The sequence below is a fragment of the Babylonia areolata genome, chromosome 9 (genome assembly GCF_041734735.1).
Source record: "Babylonia areolata isolate BAREFJ2019XMU chromosome 9, ASM4173473v1, whole genome shotgun sequence".
NCBI lineage: Eukaryota > Metazoa > Mollusca > Gastropoda > Neogastropoda > Buccinidae > Babylonia > Babylonia areolata.
The window spans coordinates 48,734,371-48,753,398 of NC_134884.1; the positions used below are offsets into that span (position 1 = coordinate 48,734,371).

At 44.7% G+C, this 19,028-nt stretch overlaps 1 protein-coding gene across 1 annotated transcript in view; it reads left to right on the forward strand.

Moving 5' to 3' along the window:
* The window catches only part of LOC143285904 (uncharacterized), a 33,852-nt gene extending 15,215 nt beyond the window's left edge, over positions 1-18,637 (forward strand). The window contains exons 5-7 of the mRNA XM_076593352.1: positions 4,931-5,030; positions 12,974-13,111; positions 18,380-18,637. Coding sequence (XP_076449467.1) covers positions 4,931-5,030; positions 12,974-13,111; positions 18,380-18,637 — 496 coding nt within the window. The remainder of the gene's footprint in view (positions 1-4,930; positions 5,031-12,973; positions 13,112-18,379) is intronic.
* Positions 18,638-19,028: the final 391 nt, after the last annotated feature.

Here is a 19,028-nt window from a genome sequence, read left to right on the forward strand (position 1 = left end):
TAACTCACGTGTGAAAACTGTCTGCATGTAGTTAATGGATAGATGTGATAGGGGTGAGGGAACTACCCCCATGTAGTTAATGGATTAATGTGCTAGGGGTGAAGAAACTGTCTGCATGTAGTTAATGGATTAATGTGGTAGGGGTGAGGAAACTACCCCCATGTAGTTAATGGATTAATGTGGTAGGGGTGAGGAAACTGTCTGCATGTAGTTAATGGATTAATGTGGTAGAGGTGAGGAAACTACCCCCATGTAGTTAATGGATTAATGTGGTAGAGGTGAAGAAACTGTATGCATGTAGTTAATGGATTAATGTGGTAGGGGTGAGGAAACTGTCTGCATGTAGTTAATGGATTAATGTGATAGGGATGAGGAAACTGTCTGCATGTAGTTAATGGATTAATGTGGTAGAGGTGAGGAAACTTCCCCCATGTAGTTAATGGATTAATGTAGTAGTTGTGAAGAAACTGTCTGCATGTAGTTAATGAATTAATGTGGTAGAGGTGAGGAAACTACCCCCGTGTAGTTAATGGATTAATGTGTTAGGGGTGAAGAAACTGTCTGCATGTAGTTAATGGATTAACCTCTTGACTGCGCTGTTGACGTACGGCGTATGTCATGAAATGTCGCTCAGCAATGCTGTATTGACGTGCGCCGTACGTCATGTTACAACGTTCTATGTTTCGAGTCCCGCATTACAGAAAATACAGTCTGCTAACCATTAAATTAGCTCCCCTGAGAGCTCTTTTTCTCCTGAGTTCCATAGGCTAAAATTATTCATTGGATTGTCATATTTATGGCGAAAGTTTTGCAAGTTTGTACGAAGCTCAAGTTGTGTTTGCAAAGCCATGGCTGAACGCAGACAAACCCAAACACTTGCACTTGTATTGAAAGAATTCTTTCGCGATGCAAACAGTAGAGATGAAGATTGTGGACTGAATGAGACAGAACTGCGTGAAGTTGATGCCGAAGACGCTGATTTTGACAGTGGAGGGGGGTGGGAGGTGGCGTTGTTTGACGAAACTGAAGACAGACAAGCTCAGCTGATTCAAGATGCAGGTGGGTGTTTTCGAGGTTTGTCAGTTTATTATTTGCTCTCCGTTTGTTGTAACAATGAATATGACTGCATTGTGTGTGTTTTGAATGTGTTAGCTATGGTAAGTGGCTTCGTCAGTCACTGATCAGTGTGTGTGACTGAGAGAGAGTCAGTCACGTGGGTACTGTGTCTGACCATCACAGCCCAGGGGGGCGTGGCTTGCTGGCTGGCTCATTGTTGATGACAGCGTGTGTCGCTCGCCTGCAGCTTTCTGTGTGTTCGTTCCTGAGTGTGTATTGGTTTGTTGTTGTTATTGTTGTTGTTGTTGTGTGTGTGTGTGTGAGAGAGAGAGAGAGAGTGAGGTGGGGTGGGGGTGGGGGGGTGGGGAAGAGATGATGTTTATAAAACTGAAATCAGAGAATGATATACAGAACTGTATGCCTAAATTACTTTGTAAATGCAACACTTGTAGAAGTGTGTGTGTGTGTGTGTGTGTGTGTGTGTGTGTGTTGTCATTTTGTTTTGTATGAGAGAGAGAATGAAGGGGGTGTGGCATACCATGAACCAGTTTCAGTGTGTGTGTGTTTTGGGGGTTTGGGGTGGGGGGTGGGGTAGGTATGTGTGTGTTTGTATTTCAGCTTCTGAAAACAATCAGAAATAAAATGGTACCATTTCATGATCTTTTTATATGTAAAAAACCAAAAAAAAACAAAACAAAAAAAAAAACCCAAACCCAACAGACTTAGTCTTTTATGCAATGTGTTTCAGGTATGCAGCATGCTGATGATCATGATGTTCATCCTGGACTATCTGGAGTTGACAACTTGCCACAAACCTACAACTGAAGACCAGCAGCAGCAAGACCAAAAGGCAGTAAACAAGCCTCCAGCAATTCTGGATTACAACAAAAAACATGGGTGCCATGGACCATCATGACCAACAGCTGCAGCCCTACGATGTCACAGGAAAACCTTTAAGTGGTACAAATAGCTGTGTGTGCATTTTCTACAAATTGCCATGCTGAATGCACACATCCTCTACAAAAAAGCAGGCAACAGCAGTACACTCCTGGACTTCAGAAGGATGTAATTAGTGCCATGATTTTTGGTGACCAAGACACTGCTAAAGATGACCACGCTGTTTGTCTTGTGTGGACGACACTTCATCCCACCTACCCCACAGAAGGCCTGGCCACAAAGGAGGTGCAGTCTGCTGGAAGAAAGGACAAAGAAAGGGTGTGGGGTTCTACTGCCCAGACTGCCCCAGCAAACCAGCACTGTGTCTTGAAGACTGTTTCTGCAAGTACCCCACACAGCGTTTTTACTGGCGGTAGATCCTGGGTGAGTACATCCTTTTCATTCTTTGTGTGGACTGTGTTGGAGTCTTATGCACCTGGACACTGTTGCTCAGCCTTGACAGTGTGTGTGGTTGATCACAATAGTCACAAGAAAGACAGGTTGATAACCTGGTTGATATTATAGCACCTACATGATGGAATGACAGTCCCAGTTTTTTTTATTAATGCATTTGATGGAATTTTTCTGTCAGATTGACTCATTATTTGAACATGTGAGTATCAAAAACAAAATCTTGGTTCATTTTCCTTTCATTTGATATATACTTTTATGCACTTATCTTCAGTACTTTTTGAAATATAAGCAAATTAAAATCATTGGCGTGTTTTTCTTGTTTTTCTGAAAATTTTCTCAGCATAGGCCATAGCAAAACGTACTAGCAGTGAAGGGGTTAATGTGGTAGGGGTGAAGAAACTGCCTGCATGTAGTTAATGGATTAATGTGGTAGGGGTGAGGAAACTACCCCCATGTAGTTAATGGATTAATGTGGTAGAGGTGAGGAAACTTCCCCCGTGTAGTTAATGGATTAATGTGGTAGGGGTGAGGAAACTGTCTGCATGTAGTTAATGGATTAATGTGGTAGGGATGAGGAAACTGTCTGCATGTAGTTAATGGATTAATGTAGGGGTGAGGAAACTGCGAATAGATACTGGATTAGTCCGGTAGGGATGAAAACATTGCCTGCATGTAGTTAATGGATTAATGTGGTAGGGGTGAGGAAACTCTGCATGTAGTTAATGGGTTAATGTGGTAGGGGTGAGGAAACTGCATGTAGTTAATAGATCTGCATGTAGTTAATGGATTAATGTGGTAGGGATGAGGAAACTGTCTTCTGTAGTTCATGGATTAATGTAGGTTGAGGAAACTGTTTGTAGTTAATGGATTAATTTGGGGTGAGGAAACTGCCTTCATGTAGTTAATGGATTAATGTGGCAGGGGTGAGGAAACTACCCCCATGTAGTTAACGGATTAATGTAGGGGTGAGGAAACTGCATGTAGTTAATGGATTAATGTAGGGGTGAGGAAACTGCCTGCATGTAGTGTATGGATTAATATGGTAGTGGAAAAGCATTTTCAGGGGACTCACTCAGTGTGTGTGTGTTGTGGCAGAACCAGTTCAGTGTTGGAGTCACTCTGTGTGTGTGCGTTGTGGCAGAACCAGTTCAGTGTTGGACTCACTCAGTGTGTGTGTGTTGTGGCAGAACCAGTTCAGTGTTGGACTCACTCAGTGTGTGTGTGTGTTGTGGCAGAACCAGTTCAGTGTTGGACTCACTCAGTGTGTGTGCGTTGTGGCAGAACCAGTTCAGTGTTGGACTCACTCAGTGTGTGTGTGTGTTGTGGCAGAACCAGTTCAGTGTTGGACTCACTCAGTGTGTGTGTGTGTTGTGGCAGAACCAGTTCAGGGTTGGACTCACTCAGTGTGTGTGTGTTGTGGCAGAACCAGTTCAGTGTTGGACTCACTCAGTGTGTGTGTGTTTTGTGGCAGAACCAGTTCAGTGTTGGACTCACTCAGTGTGTGTGTGTGTTGTGGCAGAACCAGTTCAGTGTTGGACTCACTCAGTGTGTGTGTGTGTTGTGGCAGAACCAGTTCAGTGTTGGACTCACTCAGTGTGTGTGTGTGTTGTGGCAGAACCAGTTCAGTGTTGGACTCACTCAGTGTGTGTGTGTTTTGTGGCAGAACCAGTTCAGTGTTGGACTCACTCAGTGTGTGTGTGTTTTGTGGCAGAACCAGTTCAGTGTTGGACTCACTCAGTGTGTGTGTGCATTGTGGCAGAACCAGTTCAGTGTTGGACTCACTCAGTCAGTGTGTGTGTGTGTTGTGACAGAACCAGTTCAGTGTTGGACTCACTCAGTGTGTGTGTGCGTTGTGGCAGAACCAGTTCAGTGTTGGACTCACTCAGTCAGTGTGTGTGTGTGTTGTGACAGAACCAGTTCAGTGTTGGACTCACTCAGTCAGTGTGTGTGTGTGCGTTGTGGCAGAACCAGTTCAGTGTTGGACTCACTCAGTCAGTGTGTGTGCGTTGTGGCAGAACCAGTTCAGTGTTGGACTCACTCAGTCAGTGTGTGTGTTGTGGCAGAACCAGTTCATTGTTGGACTCAGTCAGTATGTGTGCGTTGTGGCAGAACTAGTTCAGTGTTGAACTCAGTCAGTGTGTGTGTGCGTTGTGGCAGAACCAGTTCAGTGTTGAACTCAGTCAGTGTGTGTGCGTTGTGGCAGAACCAGTTCAGTGTTGAACTCAGTCAGTATGTGTGCGTTGTGGCAGAACCAGTTCAGTGTTGGACTTGTGATCCAGTGTTGACCAGTGATCAGTTGGATCAGATCAGCATGGTGGCATGTCCTTGGAAAGGGCACTTTACTCCAGTTGACCTCACTTCTCCCGGGACCTGTTGTAGAAGGTGATGATGGTGGAAGGAGAGGACGTGCTGCACCTCCCTGTGCCCAGCTCAAGACACGCTGGGTGTGACAGCACGGCACTGATGACCATCAGAGGCTAGGGGACCTTTAACCTCTGACCTGAACCTTGAAGTGTGTGTGCAGGGTGTTGATGGATTATCTAACAGTGGTGGGGGAAGAGTACATACTGACCACCTTCCCCTTTGAGGGGGACAAGAAAATGGCCAAGGACATTCTGGGAACAGTGAGTACTGGGATCTTTCATTTCACACCTCGTGCTTGGCTGTGTACTTGGGGCTATGTGCCTGCATTCTTGTAGATATACATACATACATACATACATATATATATATATGTGTGTGTGTGTGTGTGAGGGTTTGCACACATGAATGTGGGAGAATGTATGAGTGCATGTGTGAGAGGGTGTATGTCTAAATACATGTGTATTCCACGTGTGCTTGCATGTGTGTTTATGTGAGATTCTCTCTCTCTCTCTCTCTCTCTCTCTCTATATATATATATATATATACACACACACATATACAGTATCCCACATATTGAAATACAGGAAGCAGTGGGACACTACTTACAGAACCAGCCAAAAGGAGACATACCACCAATGGAACTGCTTCTGAAGATAATGTCACATGTCTTAGAAAACAGCGCCTTCCACTTTGACGGCCAGTACTTTCTCCAAACATTCGGAACAGCCATGGGCACCCCATGCCCCCCCCCCCCCCCCCTGGGCCCCCCCCTCCCACTGTGGCATGTCTGTTTATGGGATGGTTGGAGCAACGTCTGCTTGCAGACAGCCCTGTACACGTTTGTGAGATGTGGAGACTGTTCATTGACGGTATGTTTGTGTTGTGGGCCGGCACTGAGGAAGATCTGCAGAAGTTCACACATCACTTGAACAGCTACCACAACACCATCACATTCACTATTTTATTTCATTCACTTGTTTCTTTTCTTTTCTTTTATCTTATTCAGTTTTTTTATTTCATCATTTTTCATTGATGTAAAATTCAACCCTTTCCCTTTCTTCCCCCTCATTAGTACATTTCTCAAATGCCTCTCTTTTTGTAATACAAGCCATTGTTTTCAACGATTTCATTGTTTATAATGGTAACCTCCCCAGCCCCACTACCCCCCGTCTTTTCTTTAGTTTTCACATTTTATTCATTTGATATTATTATCATTATCTTTTCTTTTCTTTTTTTTTTAACCTAATTTCTTTTTCTCCCCCCCCCCCCTTTTTTTCTCTAGATATTTATTTTCTTTATTTATTATATATGATTGATTTTTTATTTCATTTTTTATTCTTGTTATTATTAATTATCGTTTTATTTTTTATGAAACCCCTCCCTTTTTTTTTCCTTTTTTTTTTCAACTACTTTTAATTGAGTTATTCAGTAAGTTAGGTTTTAAGGAACTTATTTTTTGATAGTAGAAGAAAATAGACAATTGCAGTTCTTTAGGCTTTGGGCGAAACCTGGCAGCAGTGAATCTGCATCACAACATGTGCGTCATGGTGTGCCTAGGACATAATAACTGCGTAAGAGTGACCCTGGTAACATGTAAACAACTTATCCCTTGAGGAAGGAACGTGATTGTTCCGAAAATTTGGAATATGTGTCAGATTGATGATTGTTTTTCTCTTTTCTTTTCTCTGTCTCTGTTTCTCTGTCTCTCAGATTGATGATTGTTTTTCTCTTTTCTTTTCTCTGTCTCTGTTTGTCTGTCTCTCAGATTGATGATTGTTTTTCCCTTTTCTTTTCTCTGTCTCTGTTATATTTATATGTAAAGATTGTGTGGTGTACTGTATGTATATGTATGTGCTAGTTGTCCATTCTGCACAGTTATTGGCCTCTATATTTCCCAGTACTACCAGAATCTGAACAGCTATATTTATATGTAAAGATTGTGTGGTGTACTGTATGTATATGTATGTGCTAGTTGTCCATTCTGCACAGTTATTGGCCTCTATATTTCCCAGTACTACCAGAATCTGAACAGCTATATTTATATGTAAAGATTGTGTGGTGTACTGTATGTATATGTATGTGCTAGTTGTCCATTCTGCACAGTTATTGGCCTCTATATTTCCCAGTACTACCAGAATCTGAACAGCTATATTTATATGTAAAGATTGTGTGGTGTACTGTATGTATATGTATGTGCTAGTTGTCCATTCTGCACAGTTATTGGCCTCTATATTTCCCAATACTACCAGAATCTGAGCAGCTATATTTATATGTAAAGATTGTGTGGTGTACTGTATGTATATATATGTGCTAGTTGTCCATTCTGCACAGTTATTGGCCTCTATATTTCCCAATACTACCAGAATCTGAGCAGCTATATTTATATGTAAAGATTGTGTGGTGTACTGTATGTATATATATGTGCACTAGTTGTCCATTCTGCACAGTTATTGGCCTGTATCAGTATATGGCTCTTTTATGATTTTTTGTAATCTGGGGATGATAAATTTAGTGGAAGGGCTGACATTCTCAGCACAGCCTTGTTGTATTTGCCTTAAAGCCTGAACCGGACTATAAATGGCGGGCGATTTGAATCAAGCCAGTTTCTCACCAGAGTCTGACACTGTGACGTCGGTGAAGGTTTATTCAAAATAAAAGCCTAATAAAGCTACGGTTTGGCTTCATTTATGGCAGAGAGCGAGATTTGCCTAGCAGCTTCCAATCTAGACCTGAATTGACTTTGGAAAGTACAAAATGTGTCAGCTACACGTAATACAAAATTTGAATGCAGAGAAAAGGGGCGGAGCTAGAGCCGTTTGTGTTTGCGCTAGACGTGTCTGTCAGATAAAAATAGCACCAGCACGTGGTACTGTCCGGTGAGAATTGGAAAGCATGCAGACAGCCCCTCGACGTTGGCAACCGTAAACGACCACATTGTTTGTAAAACATGCAAACGGAGAGAAATATGACGATCTACTAACCTTTCACCACCACATGTGACCCATGTAGGGAAGGTCGTCTGGATTTGGATACAAGTCCTGGATAGGCTCTAGTGCGCATGCGCAACCGAAACCTTGCTCTCGGGAGTTAAGACTTTAAGGATAAAGGAGCTTCATGGTTAAAATGAGGTGTCATCAGGTATGTGGGTTTTTTTTCTGTTTTTTTTGTTGTTGTTTTTTCGATGTGAGTTTTGTGTTGATGTTTTTTTTGTACAGTTGAGCTGTCCTGATGTGGGTCTGTGTGGCTGAATGGACTGATCAACAGTGTCATTGTCCATGTTTTTTGTACAGTTGTCCTGATGTGGGTGTGTGTGGCTGAATGGACTGATCAACAGTGTCATTGTCCATGTTTTTTGTACAGTTGTCCTGATGTGGGTCTGTGTGGCTGAATGGACCGATCAACAGTGTCATTGTCCATGTTTTTTGTACAGTTGTCCTGATGTGGGTCTGTGTGGCTGAATGGACCGATCAACAGTGTCATTGTCCATGTTTTTTGTACAGTTGTCCTGATGTGGGTCTGTGTGGCTGAATGGACCGATCAACAGTGTCATTGTCCATGTTTTTTGTACAGTTGTCCTGATGTGGGTCTGTGTGGCTGAATGGACCGATCAACAGTGTCATTGTCCATGTTTTTTGTACAGCTGTCCTGATGTGGGTCTGTGTGGCTGAATGGACCGATCAACAGTGTCATTGTCCATGTTTTTTGTACAGTTGAGCTGTCCTGATGTGGGTCTGTGTGGCTGAATGGACTGATCAACAGTGTCATTGTCCATGTTTTTTGTACAGTTGAGCTGTCCTGATGTGGGTGTGTGTGGCTGAATGGACTGATCAACAGTGTCATTGTCCATGTTTTTTGTACAGTTGTCCTGATGTGGGTCTGTGTGGCTGAATGGACCGATCAACAGTGTCATTGTCCATGTTTTTTGTACAGCTGTCCTGATGTGGGTGTGTGTGGCTGAATGGACTGATCAACAGTGTCATTGTCCATGTTTTTTGTACAGTTGTCCTGATGTGGGTCTGTGTGGCTGAATGGACTGATCAACAGTGTCATTGTCCATGTTTTTTGTACAGTTGTCCTGATGTGGGTCTGTGTGGCTGAATGGACTGATCAACAGTGTCATTGTCCATGTTTTTTGTACAGCTGTCCTGATGTGGGTCTGTGTGGCTGAATGGACCGATCAACAGTGTCATTGTCCATGTTTTTTGTACAGTTGTCCTGATGTGGGTCTGTGTGGCTGAATGGACCGATCAACAGTGTCATTGTCCATGTTTTTTGTACAGTTGTCCTGATGTGGGTCTGTGTGGCTGAATGGACTGATCAACAGTGTCATTGTCCATGTTTTTTGTACAGTTGTCCTGATGTGGGTCTGTGTGGCTGAATGGACTGATCAACAGTGTCATTGTCCATGTTTTTTGTACAGTTGTCCTGATGTGGGTCTGTGTGGCTGAATGGACTGATCAACAGTGTCATTGTCCATGTTTTTTGTACAGTTGAGCTGTCCTGATGTGGGTGTGTGTGGCTGAATGGACTGATCAACAGTGTCATTGTCCATGTTTTTTGTACAGTTGTCCTGATGTGGGTCTGTGTGGCTGAATGGACCGATCAACAGTGTCATTGTCCATGTTTTTTGTACAGTTGAGCTGTCCTGATGTGGGTGTGTGTGGCTGAATGGACCGATCAACAGTGTCATTGTCCATGTTTTTTGTACAGTTGTCCTGATGTGGGTCTGTGTGGCTGAATGGACTGATCAACAGTGTCATTGTCCATGTTTTTTGTACAGCTGTCCTGATGTGGGTCTGTGTGGCTGAATGGACTGATCAACAGTGTCATTGTCCATGTTTTTTGTACAGTTGAGCTGTCCTGATGTGGGTGTGTGTGGCTGAATGGACCGATCAACAGTGTCATTGTCCATGTTTTTTGTACAGTTGTCCTGATGTGGGTCTGTGTGGCTGAATGGACTGATCAACAGTGTCATTGTCCATGTTTTTTGTACAGTTGTCCTGATGTGGGTCTGTGTGGCTGAATGGACTGATCAACAGTGTCATTGTCCATGTTTTTTGTACAGTTGTCCTGATGTGGGTCTGTGTGGCTGAATGGACTGATCAACAGTGTCATTGTCCATGTTTTTTGTACAGTTGTCCTGATGTGGGTCTGTGTGGCTGAATGGACCGATCAACAGTGTCATTGTCCATGTTTTTTGTACAGTTGTCCTGATGTGGGTCTGTATGGCTGAATGGACTGATCAACAGTGTCATTGTCCATGTTTTTTGTACAGCTGTCCTGATGTGGGTCTGTGTGGCTGAATGGACCAGATCAACAGTGTCATTGTCCATGTTTTTTGTACAGTTGAGCTGTCCTGGTGTGGGTCTGTGTGGCTGAATGGACCGATCAACAGTGTCATTGTCCATGTTTTTTGTACAGTTGTCCTGATGTGGGTGTGTGTGGCTGAATGGACTGATCAACAGTGTCATTGTCCATGTTTGTGGTACAGTTGTCCTGATGTGGGTGTGTGTGGCTGAATGGACTGATCAACAGTGTCATTGTCCATGTTTTTTGTACAGCTGTCCTGATGTGGGTCTGTGTGGCTGAATGGACCGATCAACAGTGTCATTGTCCATGTTTTTTGTACAGTTGTCCTGATGTGGGTCTGTGTGGCTGAATGGACCGATCAACAGTGTCATTGTCCATGTTTTTTGTACAGTTGAGCTGTCCTGATGTGGGTCTGTGTGGCTGAATGGACTGATCAACAGTGTCATTGTCCATGTTTTTTGTACAGCTGTCCTGATGTGGGTCTGTGTGGCTGAATGGACTGATCAACAGTGTCATTGTCCATGTTTTTTGTACAGTTGTCCTGATGTGGGTCTGTGTGGCTGAATGGACCGATCAACAGTGTCATTGTCCATGTTTTTTGTACAGCTGTCCTGATGTGGGTCTGTGTGGCTGAATGGACCGATCAACAGTGTCATTGTCCATGTTTTTTGTACAGCTGTCCTGATGTGGGTCTGTGTGGCTGAATGGACTGATCAACAGTGTCATTGTCCATGTTTTTTGTACAGTTGAGCTGTCCTGATGTGGGTCTGTGTGGCTGAATGGACCGATCAACAGTGTCATTGTCCATGTTTTTTGTACAGTTGTCCTGATGTGGGTCTGTGTGGCTGAATGGACCGATCAACAGTGTCATTGTCCATGTTTTTTGTACAGTTGAGCTGTCCTGATGTGGGTCTGTGTGGCTGAATGGACTGATCAACAGTGTCATTGTCCATGTTTTTTGTACAGTTGAGCTGTCCTGATGTGGGTCTGTGTGGCTGAATGGACCGATCAACAGTGTCATTGTCCATGTTTTTTGTACAGTTGAGCTGTCCTGATGTGGGTGTGTGTGGCTGAATGGACTGATCAACAGTGTCATTGTCCATGTTTTTTGTACAGTTGTCCTGATGTGGGTCTGTGTGGCTGAATGGACTGATCAACAGTGTCATTGTCCATGTTTTATGTACAGTTGTCCTGATGTGGGTCTGTGTGGCTGAATGGACCGATCAACAGTGTCATTGTCCATGTTTTTTGTACAGCTGTCCTGATGTGGGTCTGTGTGGCTGAATGGACTGATCAACAGTGTCATTGTCCATGTTTTTTGTACAGTTGTCCTGATGTGGGTGTGTGTGGCTGAATGGACCGATCAACAGTGTCATTGTCCATGTTTTTTGTACAGTTGAGCTGTCCTGATGTGGGTCTGTGTGGCTGAATGGACCGATCAACAGTGTCATTGTCCATGTTTTTTGTACAGTTGAGCTGTCCTGATGTGGGTCTGTGTGGCTGAATGGACTGATCAACAGTGTCATTGTCCATGTTTTTTGTACAGTTGTCCTGATGTGGGTCTGTGTGGCTGAATGGACTGATCAACAGTGTCATTGTCCATGTTTTTTGTACAGTTGTCCTGATGTGGGTGTGTGTGGCTGAATGGACCGATCAACAGTGTCATTGTCCATGTTTTTTGTACAGTTGTCCTGATGTGGGTCTGTATGGCTGAATGGACCGATCAACAGTGTCATTGTCCATGTTTTTTGTACAGTTGTCCTGATGTGGGTCTGTGTGGCTGAATGGACTGATCAACAGTGTCATTGTCCATGTTTTTTGTACAGTTGTCCTGATGTGGGTCTGTGTGGCTGAATGGACTGATCAACAGTGTCATTGTCCATGTTTTTTGTACAGTTGTCCTGATGTGGGTCTGTGTGGCTGAATGGACTGATCAACAGTGTCATTGTCCATGTTTTTTGTACAGTTGAGCTGTCCTGATGTGGGTCTGTGTGGCTGAATGGACTGATCAACAGTGTCATTGTCCATGTTTTTTGTACAGTTGTCCTGATGTGGGTCTGTGTGGCTGAATGGACCGATCAACAGTGTCATTGTCCATGTTTTTTGTACAGTTGTCCTGATGTGGGTCTGTGTGGCTGAATGGACTGATCAACAGTGTCATTGTCCATGTTTTTTGTACAGTTGTCCTGATGTGGGTCTGTGTGGCTGAATGGACTGATCAACAGTGTCATTGTCCATGTTTTTTGTACAGTTGAGCTGTCCTGATGTGGGTCTGTGTGGCTGAATGGACCGATCAACAGTGTCATTGTCCATGTTTTTTGTACAGTTGAGCTGTCCTGATGTGGGTCTGTGTGGCTGAATGGACCGATCAACAGTGTCATTGTCCATGTTTTTTGTACAGTTGTCCTGATGTGGTTGTGTGTGGCTGAATGGACCGATCAACAGTGTCATTGTCCATGTTTTTTGTACAGCTGTCCTGATGTGGGTCTGTGTGGCTGAATGGACCGATCAACAGTGTCATTGTCCATGTTTTTTGTACAGTTGAGCTGTCCTGATGTGGGTCTGTGTGGCTGAATGGACCGATCAACAGTGTCATTGTCCATGTTTTTTGTACAGTTGTCCTGATGTGGGTCTGTGTGGCTGAATGGACTGATCAACAGTGTCATTGTCCATGTTTGTGGTACAGCTGTCCTGATGTGGGTCTGTGTGGCTGAATGGACTGATCAACAGTGTCATTGTCCATGTTTTTTGTACAGTTGTCCTGATGTGGGTCTGTGTGGCTGAATGGACCGATCAACAGTGTCATTGTCCATGTTTTTTGTACAGTTGTCCTGATGTGGGTCTGTGTGGCTGAATGGACCGATCAACAGTGTCACTGTCCATGTTTGTCCAGGTGCGGTCAGATATTGAGGACAGGATGGGGTCCGGCGGTTTCCAGACATATGGGTCGTTGGGGATGTTGGTGTCACAGGCCCGACCCATGGATCCCCACATGTACGGCAGTCTGCCACACCAAGCCAGGTCCATGCCGGTGAGTGCTCTTCACTGCTCCTGGCTGCTCCCTGGCTCCGCTTCTCTCTTGGCTTCTCTCTTTTCTCTGATACACCTTCAGCTTTAAAGGTCTTTCACCGCCATCAGGTAGTGAGTTCCTAGTGCCAGGGCAGGAATGATTAGGACAATAACCTGTCTTTAGTGGCCAGCCAGGAATGACTAGGACAGTAACCTGTCTTTAGTGGCCAGCCAGGAATGATTAGGACAGTAACCTGTCTTTAGTGGCCAGCCAGGAATGATTAGGACAGTAACCTGTCTTTAGTGGCCAGCCAGGAATGATTAGGACAGTAACCTGTCTTTAGTGGCCAGCCAGGAATAGATAGGACAATAACCTGTCTTTAGTGGCCAGCCAGGAATGATTAGGACAGTAACCTGTCTTTAGTGGCCAGCCAGGAATGATTAGGACAGTAACCTGTCTTTAGTGGCCAGCCAGGAATGATTAGGACAGTAACCTGTCTGTAGTGGCCAGCCAGGAATAGATAGGACAATAACCTGTCTTTAGTGGCCAGCCAGGAATGATTAGGACAGTAACCTGTCTGTAGTGGCCAGCCAGGAATAGATAGGACAATAACCTGTCTTTAGTGGCCAGCCAGGAATGATTAGGACAGTAACCTGTCTTTAGTGGCTAGCCAGGAATGATTAGGACAATAACCTATCTTTGGTGGCCAGCCAGGAATGATTAGGACAGTAACCTGTCTTTAGTGGCCAGCCAGGAATGATTAGGACAGTAACCTGTCTTTAGTGGCCAGCCAGGAATAGATAGGACAATAACCTGTCTTTAGTGGCCAGCCAGGAATGATTAGGACAGTAACCTGTCTTTAGTGGCCAGCCAGGAATGGTTAGGACAGTAACCTGTCTTTAGTGGCCAGCCAGGAATGGTTAGGACAGTAACCTGTCTGTAGTGGCCAGCCAGGAATGATTAGGACAGTAACCTGTCTTTAGTGGCCAGCCAGGAATGGTTAGGACAGTAACCTGTCTTTAGTGGCCAGCCAGGAATGATTAGGACAGTAACCTGTCTTTAGTGGCCAGCCAGGAATAGATAGGACAATAATCTGTCTTTAGTGGCCAGCCAGGAATGATTAGGACAGTAACCTGTCTTTAGTGGCCAGCCAGGAATGATTAGGACAGTAACCTGTCTTTAGTGGCCAGCCAGGAATGGTTAGGACAGTAACCTGTCTTTAGTGGCCAGCCAGGAATGGTTAGGACAATAACCTGTCTTTAGTGGCCAGCAAGGAATGGTTAGGACAATAACCTGTCTTTAGTGGCCAGCCAGGAATGATTAGGACAATAACCTGTCTTTAGTGGCCAGCCAGGAATGGTTAGGACAGTAACCTGTCTGTAGTGGCCAGCCAGGAATGATTAGGACAATAACCTGTCTTTAGTGGCCAGCCAGGAATGATTAGGACAATAACCTGTCTTTAGTGGCCAGCCAGGAATGGTTAGGACAGTAACCTGTCTGTAGTGGCCAGCCAGGAATGATTAGGGCAGTAACCTGTCTTTAGTGGCCAGCCAGGAATGATTAAGACAGTAACCTTTCTTTAGTGGCCAGCCAGGAATGGTTAGGACAGTAACCTGTCTTTAGTGGCCAGCCAGGAATGGTTAGGACAATAACCTGTCTTTAGTGGCCAGCCAGGAATGATTAGGACAGTAACCTTTCTTTAGTGGCCAGCCAGGAATGATTAGGACAGTAACCTTTCTTTAGTGGCCAGCCAGGAATGATTAGGACAATAACCTGTCTGTAGTGGCCAGCCAGGAATGATTAGGACAATAACCTGTCTGTAGTGGCCAGCCAGGAATGATTAGGACAATAACCTGTCTTTAGTGGCCAGCCAGGAATGATTAGGACAATAACCTGTCTGTAGTGGCCAGCCAGGAATGATTAGGACAATAACCTGTCTTTAGTGGCCAGCCAGGAATGATTAGGACAGTAACCTGTCTTTAGTGGCCAGCCAGGAATGATTAGGACAATAACCTGTCTTTAGTGGCCAGCCAGGAATGATTAGGACAGTAACCTGTCTTTAGTGGCCAGCCAGGAATGGTTAGGACAGTAACCTGTCTTTAGTGGCCAGCCAGGAATGATTAGGACAATAACCTGTCTGTAGTGGCCAGCCAGGAATGATTAGGACAATAACCTGTCTGTAGTGGCCAGCCAGGAATGATTAGGACAATAACCTGTCTTTAGTGGCCAGCCAGGAATGATTAGGACAAGAACCTGTCTGTAGTGGCCAGCCAGGAATGATTAGGACAGTAACCTGTCTTTAGTGGCCAGCCAGGAATGGTTAGGACAATAACCTGTCTTTAGTGGCCAGCCAGGAATGGTTAGGACAATAACCTGTCTGTAGTGGCCAGCCTTATAGTCGCACTGTTCTGAAAAGTGAGCTGAGGTGATGATAGAACGAAGGTTCCTCTATGACGAACTGGCCTCAAAACTCCTCCAGGCTGGGGAATTGTCCAGGAGAGTTTCCTCTGAAAATTGACCGGAGTCCAGGGTCTGCCTTAGGCCCCTGGGTGGGTGCAGGGGCAATGCCCTGTTGGAAAGTGCAGGGGGCCAACGAAAACAAAATCAGTGAATTTTAAGGTTTTGGGGGCCTCCCCGAAAGCTAAAACAATAATTCACAGAGATGGACTTGGAATGGACTGGATGAAAATAAAACGAATTTGTCAATTTTTTTTTCCACTGAAAATTTTTTTTTCTCCCTCAGAAATCAACTGGTCTTGTAGTGAAAATAGTGGATCAGCTGAGGGTTCCCCAGTCTGTCATCTCTTCTCAGCAGTATGTTTGATTGTGCCATGTCCTTCCACACACTATGTACTCATGTACATGTGCTGTGCTGACTGTCAGTGTATTCATATATGTGTGTGTGTGTGTGTGTGTGTCTATGTATGTATGTATGTATGTATGTATGTATGTGCACACATATATCCATGTGTGTGCGAAGGTGTGTGTTTGTGTGTGCAGGTATACGTGTGTGAATGTGTTTTTGTGTGTGTGTATGTTATGTATGCGTGTGTGGAGAGGGGATGGGTATGTATGTATGTATGTTTGAATGTATGTCTATAGGTATGTATGCATTGTGTTTACATGCCCATATAGTTTGCCAGGTACATTTTGTGTATATATGAAGCAATGCAATGTTTTATATATAATATTGTGTGTTTTGTAAAGCACCGTACTTTTTGTGAGTATATAAAGCATTAATGCAATGTGTTATGTGTATCATGTGTTTCGTAAAGTGTCATACTTCATATGTGTATATGTAGCATTGGTGCAATGTTTTATGTATATAATGTGTTTTGTAAAGCATCATACATTTTGTGTGTATATGTAGCATCAATACAATGTGTTATGTATGATATAATGTGTTTTGTAAAGCACCATACATTTTGTATGTATATTTAGCATTAGTGCAATGTGTTATGTATATCATGTGTTTTGTAAAGCACCATACTTTTTGTGTGTATATATAGCATTCTTGCAATATGTGTTATGCATGATACGTGTTTTGTAAAGGACCGCACATTTTGTGTGTATATGTAGCATTAATATAATGTGTTATGTATATCTTGTGTTTTGTAAAGCACTGTACATTTTGTGTGTATATGTAGCATTAATGCAATGTGTTATGTATTATACAATGTGTTTTGTAATGCACCATACATTTTGTGTGTATATGTAGCATTAATACAATGTATTATGTATGATACAATGTTTTTTGTAAAGCACCGTATATTTTGTGTGTATATTTAGCATTAATGTTATGTGTTATGTATGATACAATGTGTTTTGGAAAGCACCGTGCATTTTGTGCGTATATGTAGCATTAATGCTATGTGTTACGGATTATACATGTGTATTGTAAAGCACAGTAGTTTTTGTGTGTATATGTAGCATTAATGTTATGTGTTATGCATCATACAATGTGTTTTGTAAAGCACCTCGATCAGGTTTGTGGCCAGAGTGCTGTATATCCCTAACAGTATCAGGTTTGTGGACAGAGTGCTGTATATCCCTAACAGTATCAGGTTTGTGGCCAGAGTGCTGTATATCCCTAACAGTATCAGGTTTGTGGCCAGAGTGCTGTATATCCCTAACAGTATCAGGTTTGTGGACAGAGTGCTGTATATCCCTAACAGTATCAGGTTTGTGGCCAGAGTGCTGTATATCCCTAACAGTATCAGGTTTGTGGACAGAGTGCTGTGTATCCCTAACAGTATCAGGTTTGTGGCCAGAGTGCTGTATATCCCTAACAGTATCAGGTTTGTGGACAGAGTGCTGTATATCCCTAACAGTATCCGGTTTGTGGCCAGAGTGCTGTATATCCCTAACAGTATCCGGTTTGTGGCCAGAGTGCTGTATATCCCTAACAGTATCAGGTTTGTGGCCAGAGTGCTGTATATCCCTAACAGTATCAGGTTTGTGGACAGAGTGCTGTATATCCCTAACAGTATCAGGTTTGTGGCCAGAGTGCTGTATATCCCTAACAGTATCCGGTTTGTGGCCAGAGTGCTGTATATCCCTAACAGTATCAGGTTTGTGGACAGAGTGCTGTATATCCCTAACAGTATCAGGTTTGTGGCCAGAGTGCTGTATATCCCTAACAGTATCAGGTTTGTGGCCAGAGTGCTGTGTATCCCTAACAGTATCAGGTTTGTGGCCAGAGTGCTGTATATCCCTAACAGTATCAGGTTTGTGGCCAGAGTGCTGTATATCCCTAACAGTATCCGGTTTGTGGCCAGAGTGCTGTATATCCCTAACAGTATCCGGTTTGTGGCCAGAGTGCTGTATATCCCTAACAGTATCAGGTTTGTGGCCAGAGTGCTGTATATCCCTAACAGTATCAGGTTTGTGGACAGAGTGCTGTATATCCCTAACAGTATCAGGTTTGTGGCCAGAGTGCTGTATATCCCTAACAGTATCCGGTTTGTGGCCAGAGTGCTGTATATCCCTAACAGTATCAGGTTTGTGGACAGAGTGCTGTATATCCCTAACAGTATCAGGTTTGTGGACAGAGTGCTGTATATCCCTAACAGTATCAGGTTTGTGGCCAGAGTGCTGTATATCCCTAACAGTATCAGGTTTGTGGCCAGAGTGCTGTGTATCCCTAACAGTATCAGGTTTGTGGACAGAGTGCTGTATATCCCTAACAGTATCAGGTTTGTGGACAGAGTGCTGTATATCCCTAACAGTATCCATGATCACTATCAGTAACACTGCTCCCCACTGTCCCGGCCACTCTTTGCTCCACAGGGGAAAGGCCGGGTGGAGGCCCCTCCATACGCCCGGGTGGGCGTGGTCCCCTCCATCTACACGGGCCACCCGTCCTACGCCTACCCTGTGGATAAAAGCTACGGGCAGGAGAAGGGCTACCCGGGTACCGTGGGCTTCCCCGCCAAGGAGCACGGCCCCAGGCACTACCCTGGGGGGGCACCTGCCTTGGGCAACCACAGCGGTGCCATGTACCCCACTGGCTTTCCCAACCTGGACGCCAGGGGCTTTGCCTACTGACGGGCTGGCTGGCTGCTGGGGCTGGTGTTGTTGGAGGTCGGCTGGTGTTGGGTGGGGGGGGAGGGGGAGGCAGCTGTCTTTCCCAACCTGGACGCCAGGGCCTTTGCCTATTGAGGGGCTGGCTGGCTGCTGGGGCTGGTGTTGTTGGGGGGGTGGGGGGGGGAGGCAGCTGTCTTTCCCAACCTGGACGCCAGGGCCTTTGCCTACTGACGGGCTGGCTGGCTGCTGGGGCTGGTGTTGTTGGGGGGGTGGGGGGGGGAGGCAGCTGTCTTTCCCAACCTGGACGCCAGGGCCTTTGCCTATTGAGGGGCTGGCTGGCTGCTGGGGCTGGTGTTGTTGGGGGGGTGGGGGGGGGAGGCAGCTGTCTTTCCCAACCTGGACGCCAGGGCCT